General features: G+C 44.3%; 1 protein-coding gene across 7 annotated transcripts in view; it reads left to right on the top strand.

The window, feature by feature from the left end:
• SMARCA2 (SWI/SNF related, matrix associated, actin dependent regulator of chromatin, subfamily a, member 2) overlaps nucleotides 1–22,796 on the top strand; it is a 179,874-nt gene that overhangs the window by 135,486 nt on the left and 21,592 nt on the right. For 5 of the 7 annotated variants that reach the window (XM_053907771.1, XM_053907774.1, XM_053907773.1 and 2 more), the window contains exons 28-29: nucleotides 6,531–6,748; nucleotides 15,271–15,324. In XM_053907771.1, coding sequence (XP_053763746.1) covers nucleotides 6,531–6,748; nucleotides 15,271–15,324 — 272 coding nt within the window. Of the gene's footprint in view, nucleotides 1–3,077; nucleotides 3,287–6,530; nucleotides 6,749–15,270; nucleotides 15,325–22,796 lie in introns of those variants that run through there. The other 2 variants (XM_053907776.1, XM_019463679.2) reach the window with 2 other exon arrangements.

Here is a 22,796-nt window from a genome sequence, read left to right as displayed (position 1 = left end):
ACATACTGAGAACCCCAAAGTGTGAAGTGACCCGGGCCTCCCTGAGAAGCCTTCCCTGGGGCATGAGTGGGTTGCCAGTTACAGTAACTGATAAATGGTCTCAGGAGAAGAAAGCAGAACTGTGTTTCTTTTAATTCTCCGTCGTTTCTCTAAGCCTTTTGCTGGCTCACAAATTCTCTCTGCTTCTTTATTCCACCCAAGGGAGCTACAGCATCGTGCGTGCCTAACGTGTGAGAACAAAGGTGTCAGTACATCATGTTTGTAACGTGGTAGGGTCTACAGGGCCACCCTCTACTAACTCTTAACAGTCACGTTCTGAACAGAGTACTGTGCTTAATATTCCCCAGAAGGTGCCCTCTGGGTTCTTAGTTGATCCTGTGACTGAAATACTTTTTATGCTTCCTAAACTTTTTTTTTTTTCCCTCTTCCCACCCCACAACTGCTTTGACCTGAAATAGGGGTCTAATTTGCCTTCTCTCAATTGTATACGCGCACCTTTTCCCCCCTTCCCCTAGGTTTCTTTAGGTAGCTTCCTCAGGGCGTTAGGGGGAAAGAGCACCTTGGTTCACTTTCGCAAAAGTGATGGAAAGTCGTTGAACAGAAATTTAGGTTAACAGAGGCTCCACACGCTTGCCACACACTTAATGGCCAGCATTGCCCATTTCAGTCTCCAGCACCCTGGTGCCTGAGGAACGAGTGAAGAAATGAGGGTCCACTGAATTAATAGGACATCAGTCAGTTGCACCACAGTGACAAAGAAAAAAGAAAAAGCCAGCATGATAAAAACAAAAAACAAAACCCTTTGAGATCAATTCATCTCTCTCCTTGAATATTTGAGGCATTTGTTAATAAGACTTTGAAGTTTGTGGATAGGTATGTCCTTCTATACAGGTGTATTCTCACATCCTGGGTATTTCCTTAATAACACATGAATGAATAAGAATTTTTGGAAAGGCTTCTAGTCACTAGTGAGGGCAAGACTGAACGTGCTACCTGTTGAAATGCTATAGGGTCTGAGGTCGGAAGGAAAGCCAGCAAGATTTCTCTGGTATTGTGTGCTGTGTGTGAAGGTGATGGGAACATGTATGAACCTGCAGTTGGGTTTGTTTTGTTTTGTGTAATATTTACAGAGTTTATTCCCCCCATCCCGGGACTTTTTTTTTTAATTGTTGTAAAAAACACATAATGTGAAATGTGCTACCTTAACCAGTCTAAGTGTACATTTTAGCTAATTTGCTGTGCATTCATCACCGTGAGATACTGCAGAATGTTTTCATCATCCCAAACCAAAATTCTATACTCATTAATCAATAACTCCACACTTTCCCCAACATTCATTGCCTTGTGACCCCTGTTCTTCTTCCTCATGTAAGTTGAATCACACAGTTATCTGTCCTTTGGTGTCCAGCTTATTTTACCTTGGGAGTTTGATTTCATGCCTAGTGATCTAACAGGTTGCTTTCGGGGATAGTAATGATCAAAAACTTTAAATGGCCCCAGGAGCACCTGGGTGGCTCGGTCGGTTAAGCGTCTGACTCTTGATTTTGACTCAGGTCATAATCTCACAGTTTGTGAGTTCAAGCCCCTTTTGGGCTCTGTGCTGACAGTGAGGAGCCTGCTTGGAATTCTCTAGCCCTCTCTCTCTACCCCTACCCCACTTGTAGTCTCACTCTCTCTCTCAAAATAAATAAACTTAAAAACAAACACACAAACAAAAACCTTAAAATGGTCCACGGCCCCGAGTTCAAAATTCTGTATCCAGAAGTGCTGTGGTCTTTATTAAACCAAGTGGCTGCAATGGTGAAATGGGCTGGCATTTTTAGTAGGAGTTCCAGAACTCCATGTTCAATTTGTTGCTGTTATTAAAGATGCCTATTGTAAGAAAATTTCCCGTGAAATCTTCAAGTTTCTTTAAAAATCCACTTTTTTTTTTTTTTTTTTTTTTGGTCATTGCTGCCGCTGGCATCATTACCTGTCTTACTGGCTTTCAGGGTCTCTGCAGGGCGTGAGGGAGGTTTAGCCTCCCCTAATATTAGAATCAAGTTTAGCAGCGTGTGAGTGGTCTCCAGGAAACACTCCTATTGATATGTAATTGTCCTAACCGCTTGCCTTAGTGCTTAGCCCTCAATCTGTAACCCCACCCCCACCCAGGCAGCATCTAGGGTCCTCTTTGGGACCCTAATTCAAGTTCCTAAGGGAGGAGGACCCGCCAAGAGAGCCAGAGCCCTTGTCCGTAGGCAGAAACGTGGTATTTAAACAGCAGAGCTGGGTATGAGAATACTGGATCTCCCATTTCCTATCCAAGACATTTCCCATGCATTGTCTTGATGTCTTTAGAATTACTCCTTTTGATTTTTCCTAAGATGGTCTGTTCCGCTGCTGGGTCTGTGCCCCTCTGTGTGGTGGGCTTACAGATACCGGGGCGGAAAAAGGCGACCACAGTGAAACAATGCCTCCTACTTGCTTGTGGCTTTTGTTTGCTTGTCTCTGTTTACCTATTCCCCGGGCATGGATCCCTTCTGTTCCGCCGGGTAGGGTTGTGAAGTCCCGTATTCACAGCACCCCCTTGCAGCGCGGGGAGACGAGAGCAGGGATAATGCCCACTCTGCCGACTGTCTCTCTTCCCCTAAAAGACACGGCATGTGTCGGGATGACAGGGGCACCACCAGACCCACGTGTGGTGACTGATTCCTCAGTCGAGTCTGCCATGTGCCTTGCAGACTGCGAAAAGTGTTTGCTCGGAAACCGCTTACCCTGCAGGACTGGCTCCTGCATTTTGTTACCAGAACCCACATGCCGCTTTCTTCAGGAGCTAATTGAAGAAGGAGCCAGTCTTTATCCGGTTCTGGTGTTGTGAAAATGTATTCTTAAAAAAAAAAAAAGAAGAAGAAGAAGAAGAAGAAAGAAAGAAACAGAAAGAAAGAGAAAGAAAGGTGGGGGGGAGAAAAGGTTGCCATCCAGTGGAGGAAGGAGTAATTCCCAGCTTCATTCAGGAAAAACACAGGCTGAAATATGCTTAACTATTTTAACTTGGCTGGGGATTTTTATCACCAGAAGGGTTTTTTTTTTTTTTTTAGTGACATTCGGAGCCAAATGGGTGCAGTGTGCCTTTAAGGAAAGAAGTGCCTCACCAAACTTCGCCGTAGTTGTATCTCACCGTTCGGAGAGGGAAGGAAAGTGTTAATTTCTTATTTGTACACTTTTTTTTCCCCCGACTTCCTTCCTATTCACTTCATTAAATCTAGAGGCAGTTCAGCATGGGAGCCGTCTGTATGTTGAATTAGGGCTCGCACTCTTGCCCAACACGTCACCAGTCGGAAACTGGGGGTTTGCTTCTGTGATTTATTTCATTATTGTGCTGGTAAAAGGTTTGGAAGGGCATTCTTTTCGGGGTAGTACTTTAGCATTGTGTAGCAAGTTTTTTTTTTTTTTTTCGTGGCACCCCCCCCCCTCGCCTAGCACTGAGTTGAGTCTGTTGAGCCAGTGTAATAAATAATTTTTTTAAATAAAAGAACAGTTTTAAATTTCCATGAATAATTTTACTTACATGCAGGAGTAATCTTACTCTAGTTCTTTAAGTGCGAAAAGCACTGGGAAATATTTAGTGAATTGATTTCCATTAGAAAAAGACCCTTAGAAATCCCTGAACATAAAAGTACTGCATATGGATGTGTTTGGGGTCTTTGGGGAGGAGGGAAGATGTTTTGTAGCTGACGGCATTCCTGCATAAAACCTTAATTTAAGGGGAATCATGGTCAGTACTTTGTGTGTTTCCTTGTGATTCCAAAAATCTAAATTTAATAAGAATCTGCACGTATGAGCAATTGCAATAAACATTGTTCCATTAGTTCCTTTTTGCTATTTGTTTTCGCTTCTTAGCTATTCCCAGATTTAGAGATTGATAAATCCAAATATCATAAGCTTATGCTTTGTTCCGTTTTTCCCCCCAAAAATTAAGGGGAGGGGGTGAGAGTAGAAATCTCCTTTTCACAACTTCCCCCTCTTCATGGATCCCACTGAAAAGAAAAACAATGAAAAATTTTACAGCACGAAACTGAAAGGGAAGTATCACAGTTGTTCGGGATTTTCTTTAAAGAGAAGAATGACATTGTATTAAAATGTTTGAACTTGGGAAACATGCACATTGCTTTTACCGACATGCATTTAATGAAAAAATTCTTTTATCCAAAAAAAAAAAAAAAAAAGATCATCTGAGATTGCTCCAAAAACATGCAGCCTGTTTTTTTTTAAAGGCACTAAAATGAGGTTTAAGATACCAAAAAAAGAAAAAAAAAAAAAAAGCTTAAACTGTTTTAATTTTTTTTAGTAAAATTGAATATTAATTTGTTTCCTTACTGGCTTAATTGTTAAAATGAGAATAAGAATCAGAAACCATCTGAGCTAAAAAATCTCTAATTCTGCTTCCTGGAATAATAAGGGGGGAAAAAATATGATAAGTAGTTGTCAATATTAAAACAGGCTGAAGGAGGAAGGCTTCGGGCCTTGTAGTAGGTAGAATGAAACAGCAGATTTGAGTATCCACAATCCTTTCAGTATTAAATTTTCAGTAAAATAAAATTACTTGTATATGAAAACATAGCCTTTCCCCAGCTCTCTTTTTTTTCCTGATCAGCTGATGAAGAGACTAGCAGCTCGCTGCTTTGCTGGCTTGTTAATTTTATCCCCACTAACTGTGATTTCCGATAGCCGGCCTGCCGATAGTGGTAAGGTAAATATCCTTTTTCGTTGCCGTCTTGAAGATTCAGTAGAACTACATCCCAGGCATGTGTAGGTGTGTAACACATCAAAAGCCGGTGTTCTCCGTATTTCTGTGTGCAACTGGGTGCTTGAGGAGAGCATTACCATTAACTGTTGACAGCCTTGCATGCTGTATTTATTATTAGCATGTTCAGTCCCCAACATTTGCGGGACAATTTCCTTTTCTTAATCTTCGCTTAGCTGCAGTGTGTTTAGCTGTATAGTTTGGGTGTCCTGCTTTTAGGCAAATGAATATTAATGAAATAATGTGGAAGCTTTTTTTTTTCCTCTCTCTCTTTTTTTTTTTTTTTCTTTTTCCTCATAACTCATCAGATCTCGCCTCCTTCATAGTGGTTATCTGAACACTGTAGGATCGTGATGGAAATTGTCTTTTGATTATTAAGGCCTAGCCTCAGACTGTCCCTTAGGATTCTGTCTGTGTGCATGTTGCTTCTTCGGGTTTGCACATTGGAAGATGCATAGAAAACATTCTTTTAATCCCACTAGCATTTTTAACATGCCAGGTTGTTTTGTGTTCTGCACCAGGTTTTCTTCATAAAACCTTTCTTTTTCAGGAGGCATTGTACACAAGTGAAAGAAATTATGTCTGAGCTGTAATCACTCTTTATATTGATTGTTATACTCACATGATCATAAATATTAGCCATGTTTGGTGCTGTGGAGAAATGAAGGTAATTGCTTTATGATTAGGGCTCTTTCAGCTACGAGAAAGGATTGATTAGCATTTGCATACTGGAAGCAATATTGAGAGCCAGGAGGAACAAATAACAACATCAGTTTATTTTGTGTGAGAAAGCAATCTTGAAATGCAATTTAAAGGTCTTTAAAAAATTTTTTTCTTTTTCATGGTCAAATTTTCTTTTATCTGTTTTGTTTCGTTTTTTTTTTTTTTTTTCATTGCAGTTTTTCTTTATTTTTCTTAAGTTTTGAGATTTACCAGGGGGATAAAAAAAAAAAAAGTTTAAACTTCTGGGTCTGTCACATGGATCTTTTAGCCATTTACGAACAGGTTTCTTTTATACCTGGTTGTTTTTATAGCTATTTTATTATCTCTCTGCATTAGTGCTGCTGGCTCTGGTTTAAAGCAAGCGTTTGCAGGTAATTGGAAAAAAGTGTTTGTTGTCTGTGAGTGTGTGTGTTCTTTATCAGATGATTTAAGTGCATTTACCAAGGAATGTGGCTTTGTACTTCCTGTTTCCTTGTTTACTAATTGCTACGTTAGAACAAAATCTGGATGGAATAGGGATTTATGTCGTGAATCATGAGTAAATTGATGTAAAAGCCCAGAGAAGGGTCAGAGCTTATATGATCGTAAGGATGTATTCTTAGAGGAATTTTTTTCTTCACCCACCTCTTTTTTGTTTTGTTTTGTTTCTGTTTTACCTTTCCCCCCTTTTATAGTAGTAAAACAATTCAGGTCTTTTTCTTATATTGAGCTAAAATTTCATTTGGATTCAGCTACCTTTCAGACACTTCACATGTGTCGCCCTTTTTGTATTTGTCATTTCTTCTTACTATTAGTGTTTCCTGCCCTCGCTGTATTTTGTTCCCAGATTAGACTTGGCTTAAAGAATTATTTTATCCAATATGGCGGTCTTCCCTCTTCTTACTTGACTGATTACTGTTAACTTGTATTTTTAATCTTATTTTTGTTAGTTTTACTTGATTCTCATCACTCACCTTGGCTTTTTAAAATTTTCTTGATTAATCTCTTGTCTTGAATTTTCCTCCTTCATTCCCTACTACAACAGGCCATCGAAGACGGCAATTTGGAAGAAATGGAAGAGGAGGTACGGCTCAAGAAGCGGAAAAGACGAAGAAATGTGGATAAAGATCCCGCCAAAGAAGACGTGGAAAAAGCTAAGAAGAGAAGAGGCCGCCCTCCAGCTGAGAAACTATCCCCCAATCCCCCCAAACTGACCAAGCAGATGAACGCAATCATTGATACTGTAATAAACTACAAAGACAGGTGAGTGTTTCACTCCTACAACTTGCTCCCCTCCACGGAGACAGAGTTGATACTCACTACCGAGCAAGATGTATTTTAAGGCATGCGCTGGGTTGTAAGGTTCTTTCTGCTTTGTGTTTCATGGCTTTTGCCCAAAGGTGTCAGAAACCTCGTCGTACCATTTTCACAATGGCTGCCATTGCTGTTTTGTGTGCTGTTTTCCCAGGCATTGTTGAGGATATTTGAAAATAGTGTAGGTGACAAAAATTAAAAAGACAGTCTAAACTGGAGGAGTCAGGACTCTTAAGGATCTGTGAAATACCATCCTGTTTGTAGAAGGACTGGAATGACATCGTGAAATTATACTTTTGGGCTGAGTTGTTTGGGAAAGAAGAATCCTAGCATACTTAAGGTAAATATTTCGTGTCGAGACTCTGTCTAAAACCAAAGAGGTGCTTCGTCAGAAATACGATTCCTTCTTTCCTTCCAACACACTTGTATTTCTGAGCCCTTGTTTGAGCAACGTCTCCTCCTTCCTAATGACACTGCATAGACCGCATGGTTTTCTGGTAGATGTACCTCGTTTTCACAGACCTTTTCAGTGTGAGTGTGGAGATACACACGTGGCGTGTTATCATCCCCAGACCTGTGTCGGTCAGCCCGACACAGTAGATTAAACTAGTTGGGCTACATTTTGGTTAGTTGTTTTGGTTTCTGCTTGATAATCATGTGATGCAGTTTTCATAGAAAGATCACATCTCGTTCCAGTTGAAAAGTTGATAGGAAACAAAAGAATTAAACACTGTATTTCTCGCAGTTGCACAGCGGCATTTAATCCGGTTTTGGTTATTTTTTTATTTTTATTTTTTTTACAGTAGTGTTGCTCTGTACACCCAGGAATGTTTAACACACATAACGAAGTTGTGATTTTAGTTTTTCTTTGTGACTTTAGTGCTCGTTTTCTATCAGGAAGAAACCTCCTAATAAAGATGAGGTCGTGTAACCAGGAAAGAACTTTCCACTGAGAGGTTCTATTGTTGGGTCTTCGTTACATTAACTGTAAGGAGTTTCCAGAAATGGTGACAGGTGGTAGCACGAGGTGTGTGTGGAAGAGTCAGAATTTCCTGCCCTTTTTTGTGTTCCAGAGTTTTTAGGTTCTCTACTTACTATTTTTACTACTTGTCTTTGTTGTTGTTGTTGTTCTTTTTTTCAAGTGCATCCCCTTGCATATTTCACACGTGGCAACAAAGAGCAGCCCCATTATATTGGGTTTGGAGAGGCCACTCATTGACACAGGGGGATGACAGCCATCCAGAAAGGAAGATTGGCCCACCAGTCCATTCTTTGACCAGAGCGAACGGGCACACGCTTCCTCGTAAGCCAAAAATCAGTAACTGTGTCAGGTTTCTGTTCGCCCCCAGCCCTCCTGGAAGATATGCCACAGGCAGGAACGGTTTCCGGGAAACCAGCTTGGACAATGACGCCTTATTTTATCAGCCCCTGGTGTAAAAAAATAAAAAAAAATAAATAAAAAAATAAAAAATAATAATAATAATAAAATAAGTAGAGAGGATCACCCTGCATAAGCCTCCAACTTCTCTGCCTTTGTCTCAGGAGAGCAGAGCGCGACATCTGTTACTCTGACCAGGTGCGCCTTGGTATTTGACAGGCATCTTGCTCATAACCTGCTGAGTGGAGTCTGGGGCGGCAGGAGCACTGCGCAGAGCCGAGAAGAGGTTTAGGAGCTAGGCCTTTTATTCCAGGTGACGTCTAGCTCCTCCTTTAACGGTGCAAAAGAGGTCACCAGCTGGTGGACCACAAAGTGCCCACAGCCTGATTAATTTCATGATTCATGTTGTTGGGTGGGGGACGGGGAGAAAGCAAACACATAAAACCCGGAGAGACTTCTTATAAACTTCAGGTGTTCTCCGTCCTTTTAGAAAAACCTGAAAATCATGCAGCGTTCTACCCAAGTTTCCCCAAGGTGATAACGGGTAGGAGTGAGGAGATGGCTACCCACCGCCCCCCACGGGCTCTCCTGCTCCAGCTTGCCGCAGCCCTCCCCCCGACCCGTCACCCTGCTAAATCATCCTTCTAGTGTGGGGTGCCACTTACTATTTATCATCGTGCTTTCCCACCCGGCCCACTTGACTCATTTATATCACCTGCTGGCTCCATAGGCTTCTGGGTGTTGCGCTTCCTGGCATAGATAGCTATGGGCTGACTCCTTTCCTAGAAACCACCACAGAATAGGAGGTTAGATCCCTTGTGCCTCAGCTGAGCACAGCACCGTTGCTGATACACAAGCTCTTACGTGGGTTCAGCTTACCTGTGTTTGAATCTTAACTCCCGCATTTATCTACTACCTGTGGGGCTCTCGGGCGACTTCCTTAACCCCTCTGAGCCTCACTTTCGCCATCCACAAAATGGAATGATTACCGTACCTGCCTCCAGAGGCGTCAGGCGAGTTGGAGGAGTTAATGCAGGCCAAGCTTGCTTGCTGAGTCGTTTAATTATTAATAATCAGCCTTTCAGACTACTTTTAGCTCATCAGGTGGGTAAATGGAGCTCTAAGCACTTGAAAGTAAGCGTCCTTGCTAATACGTTTTCTATCCTTTCTGTCCCCTCACACCCTCCAAAAACAGAAAACACAGTTTCACTGGGACTGATTATCGAACATGTCTTTGGTTTTATTGTAGGGAAAGAATATTTAAATATTTTAGCATTCAAACACCGAGTACTTTTTTCCTCTTGTTTTCTCTGGTTTCAATGTATTTATTTAACTCTTCCTTGCAAAGTACTCTGTTAAGGCCCGTTCTGTTAGCCCCCACATTTAGGTCCGTTCTGGAGAGTATGGGCCTCTTTCTCATTGCTGCATGTTTCATGTATATTTCGTGTTAGTAGTCTAGAAAAAAAAAAAGCACTTATTGTGAATATTTCGGTGTTTTATTTCTCTTCCCAAACTTGGTGCTCAAGTAGGAGGTGCTCAAATTAGGAGGGCCTTAATTGGATACATTGTTATATTTTTGTTGGTTTTAGAAAAATACTGCTGGGAAATGTACCTACCCCTCCATGTGCTGAGATTTTTGTACCGTTAAAGTCAGCTACTAATATAGTAACTCATCCTACCTGTGCAAGAAATACCACCTGTACTAACTTTCCTCCCCTTACCTCAAGTGTTAGGGTTCTGACAGTTGTACAGATTAGCGGTGTATTAGATAAGAATTGCCATCTATATTTAACTGATCTATAAGAATTAATTAGCTCTCATGAGACAGTTTTTTCAAAGTTCTTGCATGATTCTGGGACAGATGTATCTTTCTTTTTTATGAAGAACTAGGATAATTTAAGCATCTATTTATTGCCTTTGTTTTCAGTGCCAGGCTTTTTTTTTTTTTTTTTTTTTAAGGAGGATACTTTTTAAAATGTGACCCCAAAGAGCCAGTAATTTTGTGTGTTTCACACACAAATGTAAAATCTTTCTGCAGTAATTGCTATTTAAAGTTAGAACTGGTCAGCTATAGCTCATTCCTACTATTTTCATTCCCCAAATCAAGTAGTGTTAGAAGGCTTTGTTTTGACTTGTTATGATAAGCCTTGTTTTCTGTTTCTATAGGAGGCTTTTAAAAATCCTGTTCTAACAGTATGTACTATTTAACCTAAGATGCTTTTCCTTTAGAAAAAGGATCCATCCCAGTTTGCATCTCTACCCTTTAAAATTACCCCTGGGATGAGATCTAGAATAAGATAGTGAAGGGTAGGGGCTGGGAGAGCCATCCCGAGTCTAGAGACGTGGCTCGTAATTACTTGGATAATGGAAAGGTCTAGAGGGATTCGGGGTCCTCGCTCTCCCTGGCTCACCTTCCCACAACTCAGATGTGCCCCCCCCTCACCATCTTTGACAGACTGCCATCCAGCAGCATGGACCCTCCCGAGAGTTAGTGCGCTGTGTCAGGGGGCAGTCAACGACACTGACGTGCAGCTGTAAGCACAACAATCCTTTCCTATAGGATTCAGCCCTTCTGACTTCTGGGTGTTCTACTTGGACGTTCAGAGAGTATGTCCGTCTGCATTCCGAGCAGTGTCTTTTGGGCACGGCTATCCACCTCAGGCCATTCTCCTTGAGGCTGACACACCTCCCTTTGCTCTCAGAGCGCCGTCTAGACCTACACCATCCTGGTCCCCTTCCTTAGGCACATCTTACTTTCTTAGTGTCCCATTTAGAATATGGCACCCATACCTCCAAAGGTATTCTGATGGCTAATTGCGGGGCAGTGAGCTTCCCTGGTCTGGATACCAAAATTCTGTTACCCTGCCTCAAGAGTGTCTTAACTTCTTCCAACAGCTCTGACACATGAGCATGGGAAAGCTCCCCGGCCCCAAAATGTGTAGAAAGCTCTTTCTTCCCTTGAATATTGCCAAGGTTAGACGTCAACTAAGCACTTGATTTTTTTGAGCCTGTATCTACCGACTTCATTCTTTCCCTTATGCAGCTCCATTTAACAGATTCTTGTCCCATTTTTCCAGTCTACTATTATAACATCCTTTTTATGCCTTTTTAAAAAATCATGTTTCCTTGTGTAAATCATTTCAGGTTTTTTGTTTTGTGGGTTTTTTTTTATATTTTTGTTTTGTTGTTGTTTTTTTTCCATCAGATTTGCCATAAGCTATCTAAAAGGCAAAGGACAGATCTCTGTCATGTGCACCTGAAAATCACTTCAGGTTGACATAAATGTATTAACCATTAATCCTTTTTTTTTAAAAAAAATATATATTTTTTTTAATGTTTATTTTTGAGAGAGAGAGAGAAACAAAGCACAAGCGGGGGGCGGGGCAGAGAGAGAGGGAGACACAGAATCCGAAGCAGGCTCCGAGCTGTCAGCACAGAGCCTGACGCGGGGCTTGAACTCATGAACTGCGAGATCATTACCTGAGCCAAAGTTGGACACTTAACCGACTGAGCCACCCAGGAGCCCCTAAACAGCAATCCTTAAAGTTGATTAGCCGTCTGTAGTGTCACAGGACTGCGCCATCGTGTCCCCCACTCTGTCTGTCCTTTCTCAAGGTTATCAAGAACGGTTGAAGCCAAGAGATACCACATTTATGGCCTCTCCAATCTATCCACCTAGAAACCCTGCCGAAAGAATAAAATGAGGTTAGCTTGCCATGGCTTTTTCTAAGAGACCCCCTGCTAGTACTTAAATGATATTATTTATCTTCTCTAAATAGCCCCGTGGCATCTGAATAATTTCCTCTAACTTTTTATGGAGGGTCCTCATCAAGCTTAGCAATCTCAAGTCTCCTTGTTCATTTTGACATGGGAACGCTGACTCTTATCTCTCATCTTCTGACTCCACTTCTGTTCGTTGTGATTTCTTAAACGTTACTAGAAGCAATCCGCACAGTGCTTCAGGATGTAATTAGTTTGCAACTGGATACTTGAACTCACGTGAAGCACCTTCTTACGCCTGGTCGACAGTCCTGTCCGTCGGTGGCTTTTGTTCAACGTTTATTGCGCCTGACTTTTCAAATCTGAACATTGTCCTCATCCCTGAAGAATCTGGAAATGGAAGGTGAGGTTGTGTCCTCTCTTCCCTCCCTGACAATTGTCTGAAGACTGTGTCAGGAGCATTCTACGATGACCCGCCTCGCTGTCCGCAGAGGGTTGGGACTTGACGTCCAGCTTTGTGGACGGACACAGGGAAGCAGTGGGCGAGGCGGAAGAAACCTGCCTGGCTGGTCTGATGGGTGGACACAACCCTGGCCCACAGTGAGGTGATGGGGGTAGGGCTGGTGACCGCTGGGCTGCTTCCTCCCTGGCCCTGTTGAGGCTCCGCTGTCCTCCCTAAAGACGGACTGTCATCTTCTTGACCTGAATTTGCAGAATCCTTCCTGATAGGTCTGAGAGCGGTGGAAGGTCTTGGCTTGTTCTGAATTCCAGCTCACAGTGTAGAAAATCATTTATTCATCCTGGAAATATTTATGGCATCCCTCCTATATTTCCAGCCCTGTACTGCAGAACAGGGCCAGAGGGGAAAAAGCCAAAAAACAAAACAAAAACAAAAAAACTCATAGTACTCCCCCCCTCTTGCTCACGGTGCATGCATTGGAGGAGGTGGACAGTCTTCCTTCCAGGAAGGAGGTGGCCAGCCAGGAGAATTCAGGGAAGCAAGGGGTCATGTGAGCCTCTTACATGAGGGCACGATGACATTAGTTCTTATGTAGGGTCACTTTTTAGAAAAACAAAAAACTATCATTATAAAGACATTTAACCTGGGAAAGGAGAGCCAGTGTGCCCTTCCTTTACATTTCAGCTCCTTTCCAAGGACAGGGTAGACCGCAAGCCTTAGGACTAAATGTACCGTTTAATTCCTTTACATGCTGAAGTTGGGTGTGGCATAGCCCTCAAGTTGAGTAAGGCCGAGCTGCTGGTTTTGAAGGTCCCCATCTCATCAATCCATTCTCCAGAAGGGATGGGCTCTCGTTAAAAAAAAGAAAGAGAGAGAGAGAGAGAGAGGAAGGAAGGAAGGAAGGAAGGAAGGAAGGAAGAAAGAAAAGTTACTTAGTTGCCTGGTTTTGAGGTTTTCTCTCCAGTGCTTGACCTGATGTGCATTTACTGTGGGGGGGGGGGGGGCTGGGGGGAGGTGCTTCCCACACTGATCACCCTCCAGAGGCTTCGATCCAGGGCGGACTGTTTACACCACTGTTGGGATTGTCTCACCAACACAGATTTGTAGTAACAGTATTTTTAAAGCCAAATCCGTGTCCCTGTACTCTTTTTTTTGTGGTTGTTTGGGTATCGTGTACCTTTCTTCCTTCCCCCAAGGTGATCAGATGGCTGACCTGTGTAGATCTGTCCCCCCTGCCCTCCTTATCCGAATCGTCCGAAATGATCCTGCAGGGACCTCTCTTGTTCAGAGCCTCGCATCTCCCGTGAACTGTAATCTTCGTTAGTTTCAGCTCGCAGCACCTTGCCCGTCGTCCTCTGAATTATTTACAGCATGTTCTGTAAAATGTCTGAGGGAGTATTTACCATTCCCAGGTTTCTCTGCCTTTCTGACGACATGTCCTGAGACCGCGTGGTCTGGTTTTGGCTTCTGTATCCCCGTGGTTAACATTACCATCAACCCAGTGTCCCAAATGAGCAGCACGAAAATTGTTCCCAATTCTGTGCCTTCTCTCTGATACGCGCTCAGGTACAAAGTTCCTTTGACACGCACCCCAGCACCTCTCCCGGGTACTCCGTCTTCCATCGCCCCACATGCTTCTTCACTAGGCCCTTACCGTGTTATGGGAGGCCCGGCCTGGGGCAGCTGTGTGCTGCCTGTGTCCCCTGCCTCCAATCTGTCCCTCATCCTGCCTTTCTGGGGCCTGTAGCTCACTGTCGCACTGTCGTGTAACTTTGCATGGCTTCCCATTGCCTCCCCAAGTGCGATCAAACTTCTTAGCGCAGGGAAAGCTAGTCTTCCGTAGTCTGGCCTTAGTGACCTCCCAGCATCGTTTGCCAACATGTCCCTTCCTGTTCTCCCTTTTATTTTAGACATCGCAGCTAATGCCCCCCCCCCCCCACCTTTTTTCCACTTCTCCTTGGTTTATGCCGTTCCCTTTGTGTGGTGCCTCACGCCCTCCGAAGAGTGGGAGTGGCTCTGAGAAGGGATTTTATGAGCGGCCACACGCAGCCTGCGGATGCTAGAGTAAGGTCTGGACAGGATGGAAGTTTTTTTTTTTTTCCTGTGATTTCTCACACCCGGCCACTGCTCTGGTTCCCGCCACATAAAGGGACACCAGGGTAGCAGTTTCAGAGTTCTCAATGGAAGAGGCTTCCCTAGAGGCCCATAGAAGGGCCGGAGACCTCAGGTGGCCATTTATGGTCCTTTCCAGTCCAAATGACTGACTTGAAGAGAAGGGAGGTCTGGGAGGCGGAGCCAGCTACCTGGGTGGCGTGCAGAAATCAGGGCTGGCTGCTGTAGCAGCGTGCAGTGTGCTATTCAGTTTCCGCTCCAGCTTTCCGAGGTAAGTACTAGGCCCGTTTTATTTACACGTGAGGAGCTGGCTCGCCTCGGATGGTAAGAGCACTCCAGTAAGGTCATGCTCCCCCACCCCCTGCAAATGCTGCCTGACTTCCCCCGCTGCTTCTGGAGCAGTGTGCACGGAAGCTGCACCCTAATGCTCACATCAAACATGAGCCGAGGGAGCAGGAACCGGAGTAACAGGCATGTTCGCGTTTAAGAGAAGCAGGAAATGTCTCAGAGACGTCACGAAAAAGGTTTTTTCTTTTCTCTCCATTCCTCGAAAACTGTGTGTGTGTGTGTGTGTGTGTGTGTGTGTGTGTGTGTGTGTGTGTGCCAGAATGCGGTTCCACACATAACATTGTGTAGTTTCCCCCCCCAAATCCTATGAGTCGACAACACGGGCAGGTAAGCAGTCTGAGGCTTGGAGAAGTGACAGGAATCCCCCCAAGGTCACCCACCATAGGAGGAAGAGCCGGACTGGGACTCGAACCCAGGTCTTCTGACTCCAGTGTTCTTTCTACTCTACCGCAGGTGTAACGTGGAGAAGGTGCCCGGTAATTCTCAGTTGGAAATAGAAGGAAACAGGTCAGGATCTGTCTTGTATCCCCTTGTCTCTGAATACAGGTATCCGTCGGGACAGCAAACAGCCCATTGCTCCCCTAGCCTCCCGACCACACCCACTTGGGGTGGGAGGTGGAGAGGCAGATATTCCAACCCCCCAGCCATGGCTTTTGAAGTTGTTTGTGCTGCGCTGAGGTTGGGGTGTGTCCGTCCTGTAAATGCCCTTCTTAGAAGGGCTGTCGGGAGCCGCCTGCCGGCCTGCCTGCCCACCTCCCCTCACAGATGGGTTTCTCTTGCTTCTCCCTCCCTCGGGCAGCTTCTGTCTTACATCCGTGGGCCTCCTCACTCCGTGCTGCCTTGCTGTAGAAGCTTCATGAACAGCCCGTCTGCTGCGTGGCTCTCCTGCAGGGTGTGAACAAATGTGTGCGTGCACACAGTGTGTCTGACGTTCTGGAGTTAACCCCAGTGTGCATGGGGTTTGCGCCCTGCCTGCGCCATCTGGGTGTGCCTGCCCCGTGGTCCTAAGTGTCCCAAGCCAGTCTGTTGGACTTTTGTGTGCTTCTGCTGCTGCAGGTGGAAAACAGAACTGCTCTTTCTCGTAGGCATTTCCTGCGAATGAGGTGACGTTGGTCGCGAAAGGGAAGTGGGGGATGTACGTGATTTCTCGGGGTTAGGAACGATTAGTCCTACATTGAAGATGTCTTTCTGTCAGCTTGAACTTAAAAAAAAAAACAAAAAAAAAAAACCAAAACGGTATGCCACTTGCTCAGCCATATTGCCCTTTTGTCGGTTGACCCTGCAACGTCCTTTACGGCATTTTCCCCCACTAGTGTAGGATCCAGTCTAGGGCCAGGAGGAAGCACTGAAGCCTCCTCCATCCGGCATTCCAGAATGGATGCCGATCCCCAGTTGTGTATGTAAAGAGATTAAACGTGGGAGTGATTCGTGCCTACCCGCGTCTGTGTGGGGATAGAACTGTTGTCCCAGACGGTTGATTTTTGATCATTCCTATTGGTGTTCGGTAAACAGTGTTCAATCCCAGAAGCCAGACAGACACTCCAACCATCATGTGTAACTGCAGGATGTTAAGAATTATGTTACATTTTGGCCATTATGAGAAAGAACTCAGTCCGGATTTGCATTTTGGGATTGAAATAACTTGACTTCATTAGTTTGGTCCGTTTAAATTCGGGAACATCTTGGGTAAACGTTTCCACCTTCACCACCCCGTCCCCCAACATGAAGAGGTGGCCTTAAGGTCTAAATGGCACCATGTGGCTAGACGCCCAACCCAGGAAACAAGGACAGACATAAGCTCCTTTTCCCTCTCTAACATCAAAATGGTCATGTGACCGTGAAAAGTGGATTAATCACAACTTTAAAGGGTATTGCAAGCCTCCAGTGTCACGCCTGGCCTTTTTGCAGAGAGGATATGGCTGCATGTAGTTGGGACCTAGATAAACACGTTTTCACCGAAGACACATTTAAACTAATTTCCAGAGCCACAGAGAGGGGCTCGACACTTGCCTCCCTCCAGGCTCTGGCATCTTTCTCGTCCCTTACTGCCCCATATGCTGTGCTTTCCCATAAGCCCCCGAGTTTATGATGTGTGTTGTTCAGAGGCTGTGTTAGGGTGAAAGTGGTGTTTGTGCGTTCAGAAGAAGTGCTGAGCATTTTCCGTGTCTGTCTCTGTGCGAGTGTCGCAAGTGGGGGAGAAATGACTAAGACGGAACGCCTTAAAGCCTAGTTGGAAAAAGCGGTCAAGGAAGAACATGGACACAGTGGGAGTATACAGCGTGTGTATAGACGGTGGGAGGGGACGGATGGGGCAGGGGCGGTGGACGCGTCAGGTCTCTGTGTGGGCCTAGTGGGAACCCCGAGGAGAGTGTGGGGGTGGTGGGCGAGGCAGAGGCACCCAGGCCCACGTGCGGGGGCAGCCCTGGCCATATGGAAACGCGGGCCCCTCTAGAGACCACGTGATCCCAGTAGGCCTGGACCACGCCGTGCAGGGGATGGGGGTCTCGCGTGGGGGCGGTGGGAACGTGACTGACAAGATTCCAGAGCAGGTGTGAGCGAGGAGAACCCACGGACAGCCCTTGGGTCTCTGTCCGTGGTGGTGAGTCTGCGTGGTGCCACTCAGGAATGTGGGTAGGAGGAAAGGAGGCATGTGCGCGCGCACGTGCCTGGGTGCCGCGTGCATACCTACCTACCGTGTGCGTGCATGCATACGTGCGTGTGTGTGTGCGTGCACATGCGACTACCCAGCCCACGTACTCCATCCCAGGAAATCCGATCCCTCTCTATGGCTGTTCGCAGCCCTTGATATTGTGATTATGTTGCTAGTATTGACCATCCTTCCAGGACCGGCCAAGAAGCTCTTTTAGAGGAAATCTATTTTTAGCAACGTCAGCACCCGACATGCTGCATTTCTTTGAATAGGGGAGGAAGGCTATGACTGTGGATCTCGGGCGGAAGCACCTTTGCCTATAGTACCTCTAATTAGATGATGGTGAAATTGCCATAAAATGGTAGTGTGACCAAGTGGACACATTTGTAGAAAAATGTGAGAGCCTTTCCTCGTGCATTCCCCGTATCGGACGCTTCGGGCTCAGCATCACAGCCGACAGTTTATTCTATGCAGTTGCAGCCTGGTGAGGTCGTACAATAGCCTTGCGCATTGTCTGGGATGATGCTCCCCAGACTGGGGTCCTCAAATTCCGGTACCATAGCCTCTTGGAGAACCCTCAGTGCACTTAGAGGCTCTGAGAGGTCTTTTGTCAAGTAACCTGTTGAACTTCGTTCATCCCAGTGTATCCCAAACTCCTTTGACCAACAAAACCCCCCCTTTCCAGGGAGAACCGTTAAAAACTCATTAAGCTTGTATTCCCTGAAGCACACCTTGGGAAGTGCTGAACTGGAGCTTAGAAGTTGCATTTAGTCCAGAGAGGGTTTGCTCAGGGAAATATGGATTTCAGTACTTTATTTTTTCCTCATGACAAATATTGATACTTTTATATGTTTATACTTTCACTCCTGGCAACTCGACACTTAACTTCATGATTCTCTCAGCCACTTATACCCACATAAAGCAAGTGGGCAGCCCACAAATAAACTTAGCCTGTCTGCTTTCCAAGGCACACAGGGCCTCCCTGAGGCCTCCAGGGTCAGTCTGACCGGGGAAGCACAGGGCCTCTGCCTCGCAGAGCTGTACTCCAGCACCAGCATAAATGACCTCTTTCTGAGGGAGGAGGAACAGTCCCAGCTGGAATAACAAAATAGATTTTCTTATGGTCTGATAAAACTGTCTTTAAAACCACTCTACAGGCATTTTAATAAAACGGATTGCTCTGAGACATGGCAGTTATCAGGCATAGATGTTCTTGCATATTCATGGGGCAAGGTCTGCCTCATTCGTGTCTTTCTTAAGAATTTGCTAGAACAGCCATGTAGGACAAAGCAGCACTCTGGTGTCCCCTTGAACCTGTCCCTTTAACAAAATGACACTTGGGACTGGAGGCTCAGGTGGGAGGCATTTGATTTTGTTTGCTTGCCAAGCTGTGTGCTTTTGAGTTTGGTCCCATTTCAGCCTAAAGCTTTGAAGTGTTTTCACTATTACCAAGTAGAGACAAAGGGACGGAGCAGAGGACAAAATACTCAGTGGAAGGGCAGGTAGGTCCCTGCCTTTGGAAAGGAACGCATTCTTTGAGTCACATCCAGGTCTACGAGATGAGAGGGTATAATCAGCGACCAAGGTCTCAGGTGGACAGGTGGGCAGTTACAATTGTATATTTCTACCTGCTCTTAGGAAATGTCAGGCGAGTACAGGGGGAAAAGCAACTGGACACCCTGAGTCACTTTCTAGAAGAGTCCAGTGATAGATGGTAGATTCTCCCAAAGTTTCCTCAAAATGCTTGTCTACGCAGATAAGTAATAATCTCAGAATCCCACGTCCTGATGAGCACCTTTGATTTGTTAGTGATAAGTTCAGGGGGAGAAACCTGAAGAAATAAATTGGACCTTAATAAGGTAGTAGATTCTGATGGTTGTGATATATTAAAATTTTTATGGAGTTATTCTGCTCTACTTTTCTCTTTATTTGGCTTTATAAGGTAGAATTAAATGGTGCCAGTTGGTGAAATGTGCTATTTATGGTGTTATAAATAAAAGCTGATCATATACCTCTTAGATACCATTTCTCTGGGAAAAATTAGATTAGATTTTTGACTTACAGCATATTTTGAAAGAAGGTAACCCAGTAAAAGTGTTTGAAACCTACTTTATTTATGGATGATGATATGGTTCCAAAATACATTAGCATGTAAATCCTAATTTTGTTGAATCAGAGGACATTGTTGTTAATATTTATTTATGCTCTGGCATATCTCCTTCTGGTCCTTAAGTTTATGAGTTTTTAAAAATGTAGTTGCAATTGTACTGCATTTACAGTCTGATATTCTGTGTTCTTTTATTTATTTTTTTATTGAAGGTCACAACAAGGAATTTTCCCTTCTTTAAGGCATAATCTTAAAATTCGTAATTTTAGACTCCCTAACATTCTGTTGTCCTTTCCCCAGTAAACATTTTGGATGCATTACATTAGTTGCTTTAAATAATGCTGTGATGAACATCATTTATGCAACTATTATATGTACATACTTATGTATTACATATATAGTATTTTATTCACCTAGGATAGATTACCAAAAGTAGAACCATGTACCATGGTGTAACTGTATTTAAGACTCTTTTATTTTTATTTTTTTAAGAGAGTGCATACACGTGTGAGCCAGGGAAAAGGGCAGAGGGAGAGAGAGAATATTAAGCAGTCTCCACACTCATCTTGGAGCCTAATGGGGGGCTTGATCCCACAGCCCTGGGATCAGGACCTGAGCCGAAATCAAGACTGAGCCTCTCAAGTGCCCCAGCATTCAAGCTTCTTGATAAAGCCTTGCTGTTTTTACTGAGCTGCGTGAGCCCTTTATGACTGCTGCTAACAGCCGGTCATTTACCTTGCATTAACCTGATATAACCTTATTTTTGTTGGTAACTCAGGCACATCCTATATCTACGGTCCTAACGCTACCCTTTGGGGTGATTTTTAACGGCTACCACCGCCATTGCCAAAAGCAAGTCTACCGTCCTCCCATTCTGTGTTGCCATAACCTCCTGTATTCTTCAGATTTCCAAGCTTGTTGGGAATTCTCAGTCAGTACTCAGTAAGACTCAGGTGAGAGACCTCAGTAGTGAACACAGAGCACAAGTAATTGTCATACCTGTTTTGTGCCTGGCCCAGGTGGGCTCCCTGGGAAAGTAGGGTGCTGTCCCCTTCAGGTGCATTTTTAAGTGGTTTGTTTTAAACCTCCCAGGAATCTGACCCTGAAAAGCAACAGCATGCTTTCACCTACTACCCTCCATGCACCTTCAGGTGCATTTTTAAGTGGTTTGTTTTAAACCTCCCAGGAATCTGACCCTGAAAAGCAACAGCATGCTTTCACCTACTACCCTCCAATGTTGACCCAGTTTTAAAGTTCTCTTCCCAAAAGATTTCCTGTGTTTGAATCCTTGAGGACTATAGTAACTTTTTTTTTTTTTTTTTTTTGTAAAATCCTTCCAAGTGGGTATTTTAAATCATGACATCACTTCATTAATGGGGGCAAGATAGGTTTTATTTAGTTAACAAAGGCAAAAATGTGGCCATTTCGACATGAGCTAAATTCTTTTTTTCTTTTTTTTTTTCACAAGTGTCTATTAATCCATGCTTAACACATCAACCTGGGCAGAAGAAAAGAAAATCATAAAACAGCAAAAAAAAAAAAAAAAAAAAAAAATCAAACTAAAATCAAAACCAAAAAACCTCTTGCCCAATACCTGATCTTTCTAGTTTGGGTTTGTGGGGAAGGCAGAACAGCCGGCGTTTTAAAGCAGTAGGTTTCTTAGCAGTGTTAGTCTTCTGTACTCTTCCAGGGAGGCTACGCCTAAAATGTAACCAGAGGTTCCTAATGTTTGCAGTCACCATTTTAGGGTCCCGGTAGTACAGACGGGAAAGCAGTGCCCTCTGGTTTGCGGACGGGATGGGAGAGACACTGGTTCCCACGTGAAGCCCCACAGCCACGGGAGCCCCCGTCGTATGCTTGTGTATCCACGTGTAATGCGCACACGTATCAGCAGTACATGCAGGGTTTGCACACCAGCATTTACATGGCGGCACACAGGGCCTTTCTGGCTCACACATCATGCTCACGCGGCCCCCCGCCCGGTCACCTCTGGAGAGAGCTGTGCTTGCCCAGTGTCCCGTTGTATCCATATCCCTCCGCCACCCACGCTCTGCCTTCTCACGTTTCCTGTTCCTTGACAGATCAGTGTATGAAATAGATCTGAAATCGCGGACCCTCAGTGGATCCCTCTTTTGGGGGAGGGCAGCGGCTATATCCCTTTTGTCTTGGGGAAGCTGCACACTTCCAGCCGGCGATTCATACTTAGGCCTTAAACTATATAAAATGACATCATGGAAAATACCTTGGGGGATAGGTTAAGCATTTCAACAGAAACAGAACACCTTCTGCAAGCCATTGTACAATTAGTCCATTGTTCTGTACTTTAAAAACACACACACACAAAATTTTCCAGCACTGGAAAAAAAAAAAAAAAAGGCATTTGAAAAGGTGTATTGAAAAAGCCTTTGCTCAGCTTAAGTTTGAGAAAGAAATGCCAAGAATTCAAAACTCTTGTCAGGCTGTCTCACTTCCTTTTTCATTTACTTTTTTTTTTAACCTTTAATTTAGGAAAAAATAAGTTACTGTAGTGATCCGTCAACATGTGGTTCTCCTACGTCCCTGTGTTCTCTAGGTCACACAAAGCCAGATGTCTTCCTGACATTCCCACCCAAGCTGGCCATCAGAACCCCTGGTACCAACAGGAATGGGAAAGGCTTTTAACTGAATGTACAATGTTCCCACCCTCTTTGGAAAAAAGAAAAGAAAATACATAGGGGAATTAAGTTCTGGGCAGTGAGGCACCAAGGGTTAGCTTGGCAGTGCGAGTATCTTCAGTTTTTATGGAAAATGGGTTCTTGATCTTGAAGTACGATTGGAGGCATGGAGCCTGGGAATTAGTAATCACGTGGCGGGTTGACCATGGTCTTTATGGGCACACAGGAAAGATGCTGTCCTGAATAGAAGAGTCAGGTCATCAATACAGAGCTAGGAGGACTGACATGTTTGTATGATGATCCAATCAACATACCATTAGAGGTGTTTTTCAGTAGCTTCCAGATCTTCCATTTGCCCCAGTGCTCCCTTGTTCTTAGGCAGAGGGGAAAAAAGGAAATAGGACCAGAATATTGAGTGAGCGTTAACTTTTAAAACCATATCAACAGAAGAAATTTGTCTGATTTTTCAGAGTCTCAGAATTTTCAGCTCTCTCCTTGAGGAGCACAGATAATTCTGGACTTGTCTCATGACAGGGTCTAGAATTCCCACAACCCGACTAAAGACAGA

This window comes from Panthera pardus, unplaced genomic scaffold (assembly GCF_024362965.1).
Source record: "Panthera pardus isolate Hobbes unplaced genomic scaffold, ASM2436296v1 HiC_scaffold_20, whole genome shotgun sequence".
NCBI lineage: Eukaryota > Metazoa > Chordata > Mammalia > Carnivora > Felidae > Panthera > Panthera pardus.
Note: the sequence above shows the minus strand (reverse complement) of the source record. Positions and strands in the feature narration are given on the sequence as shown.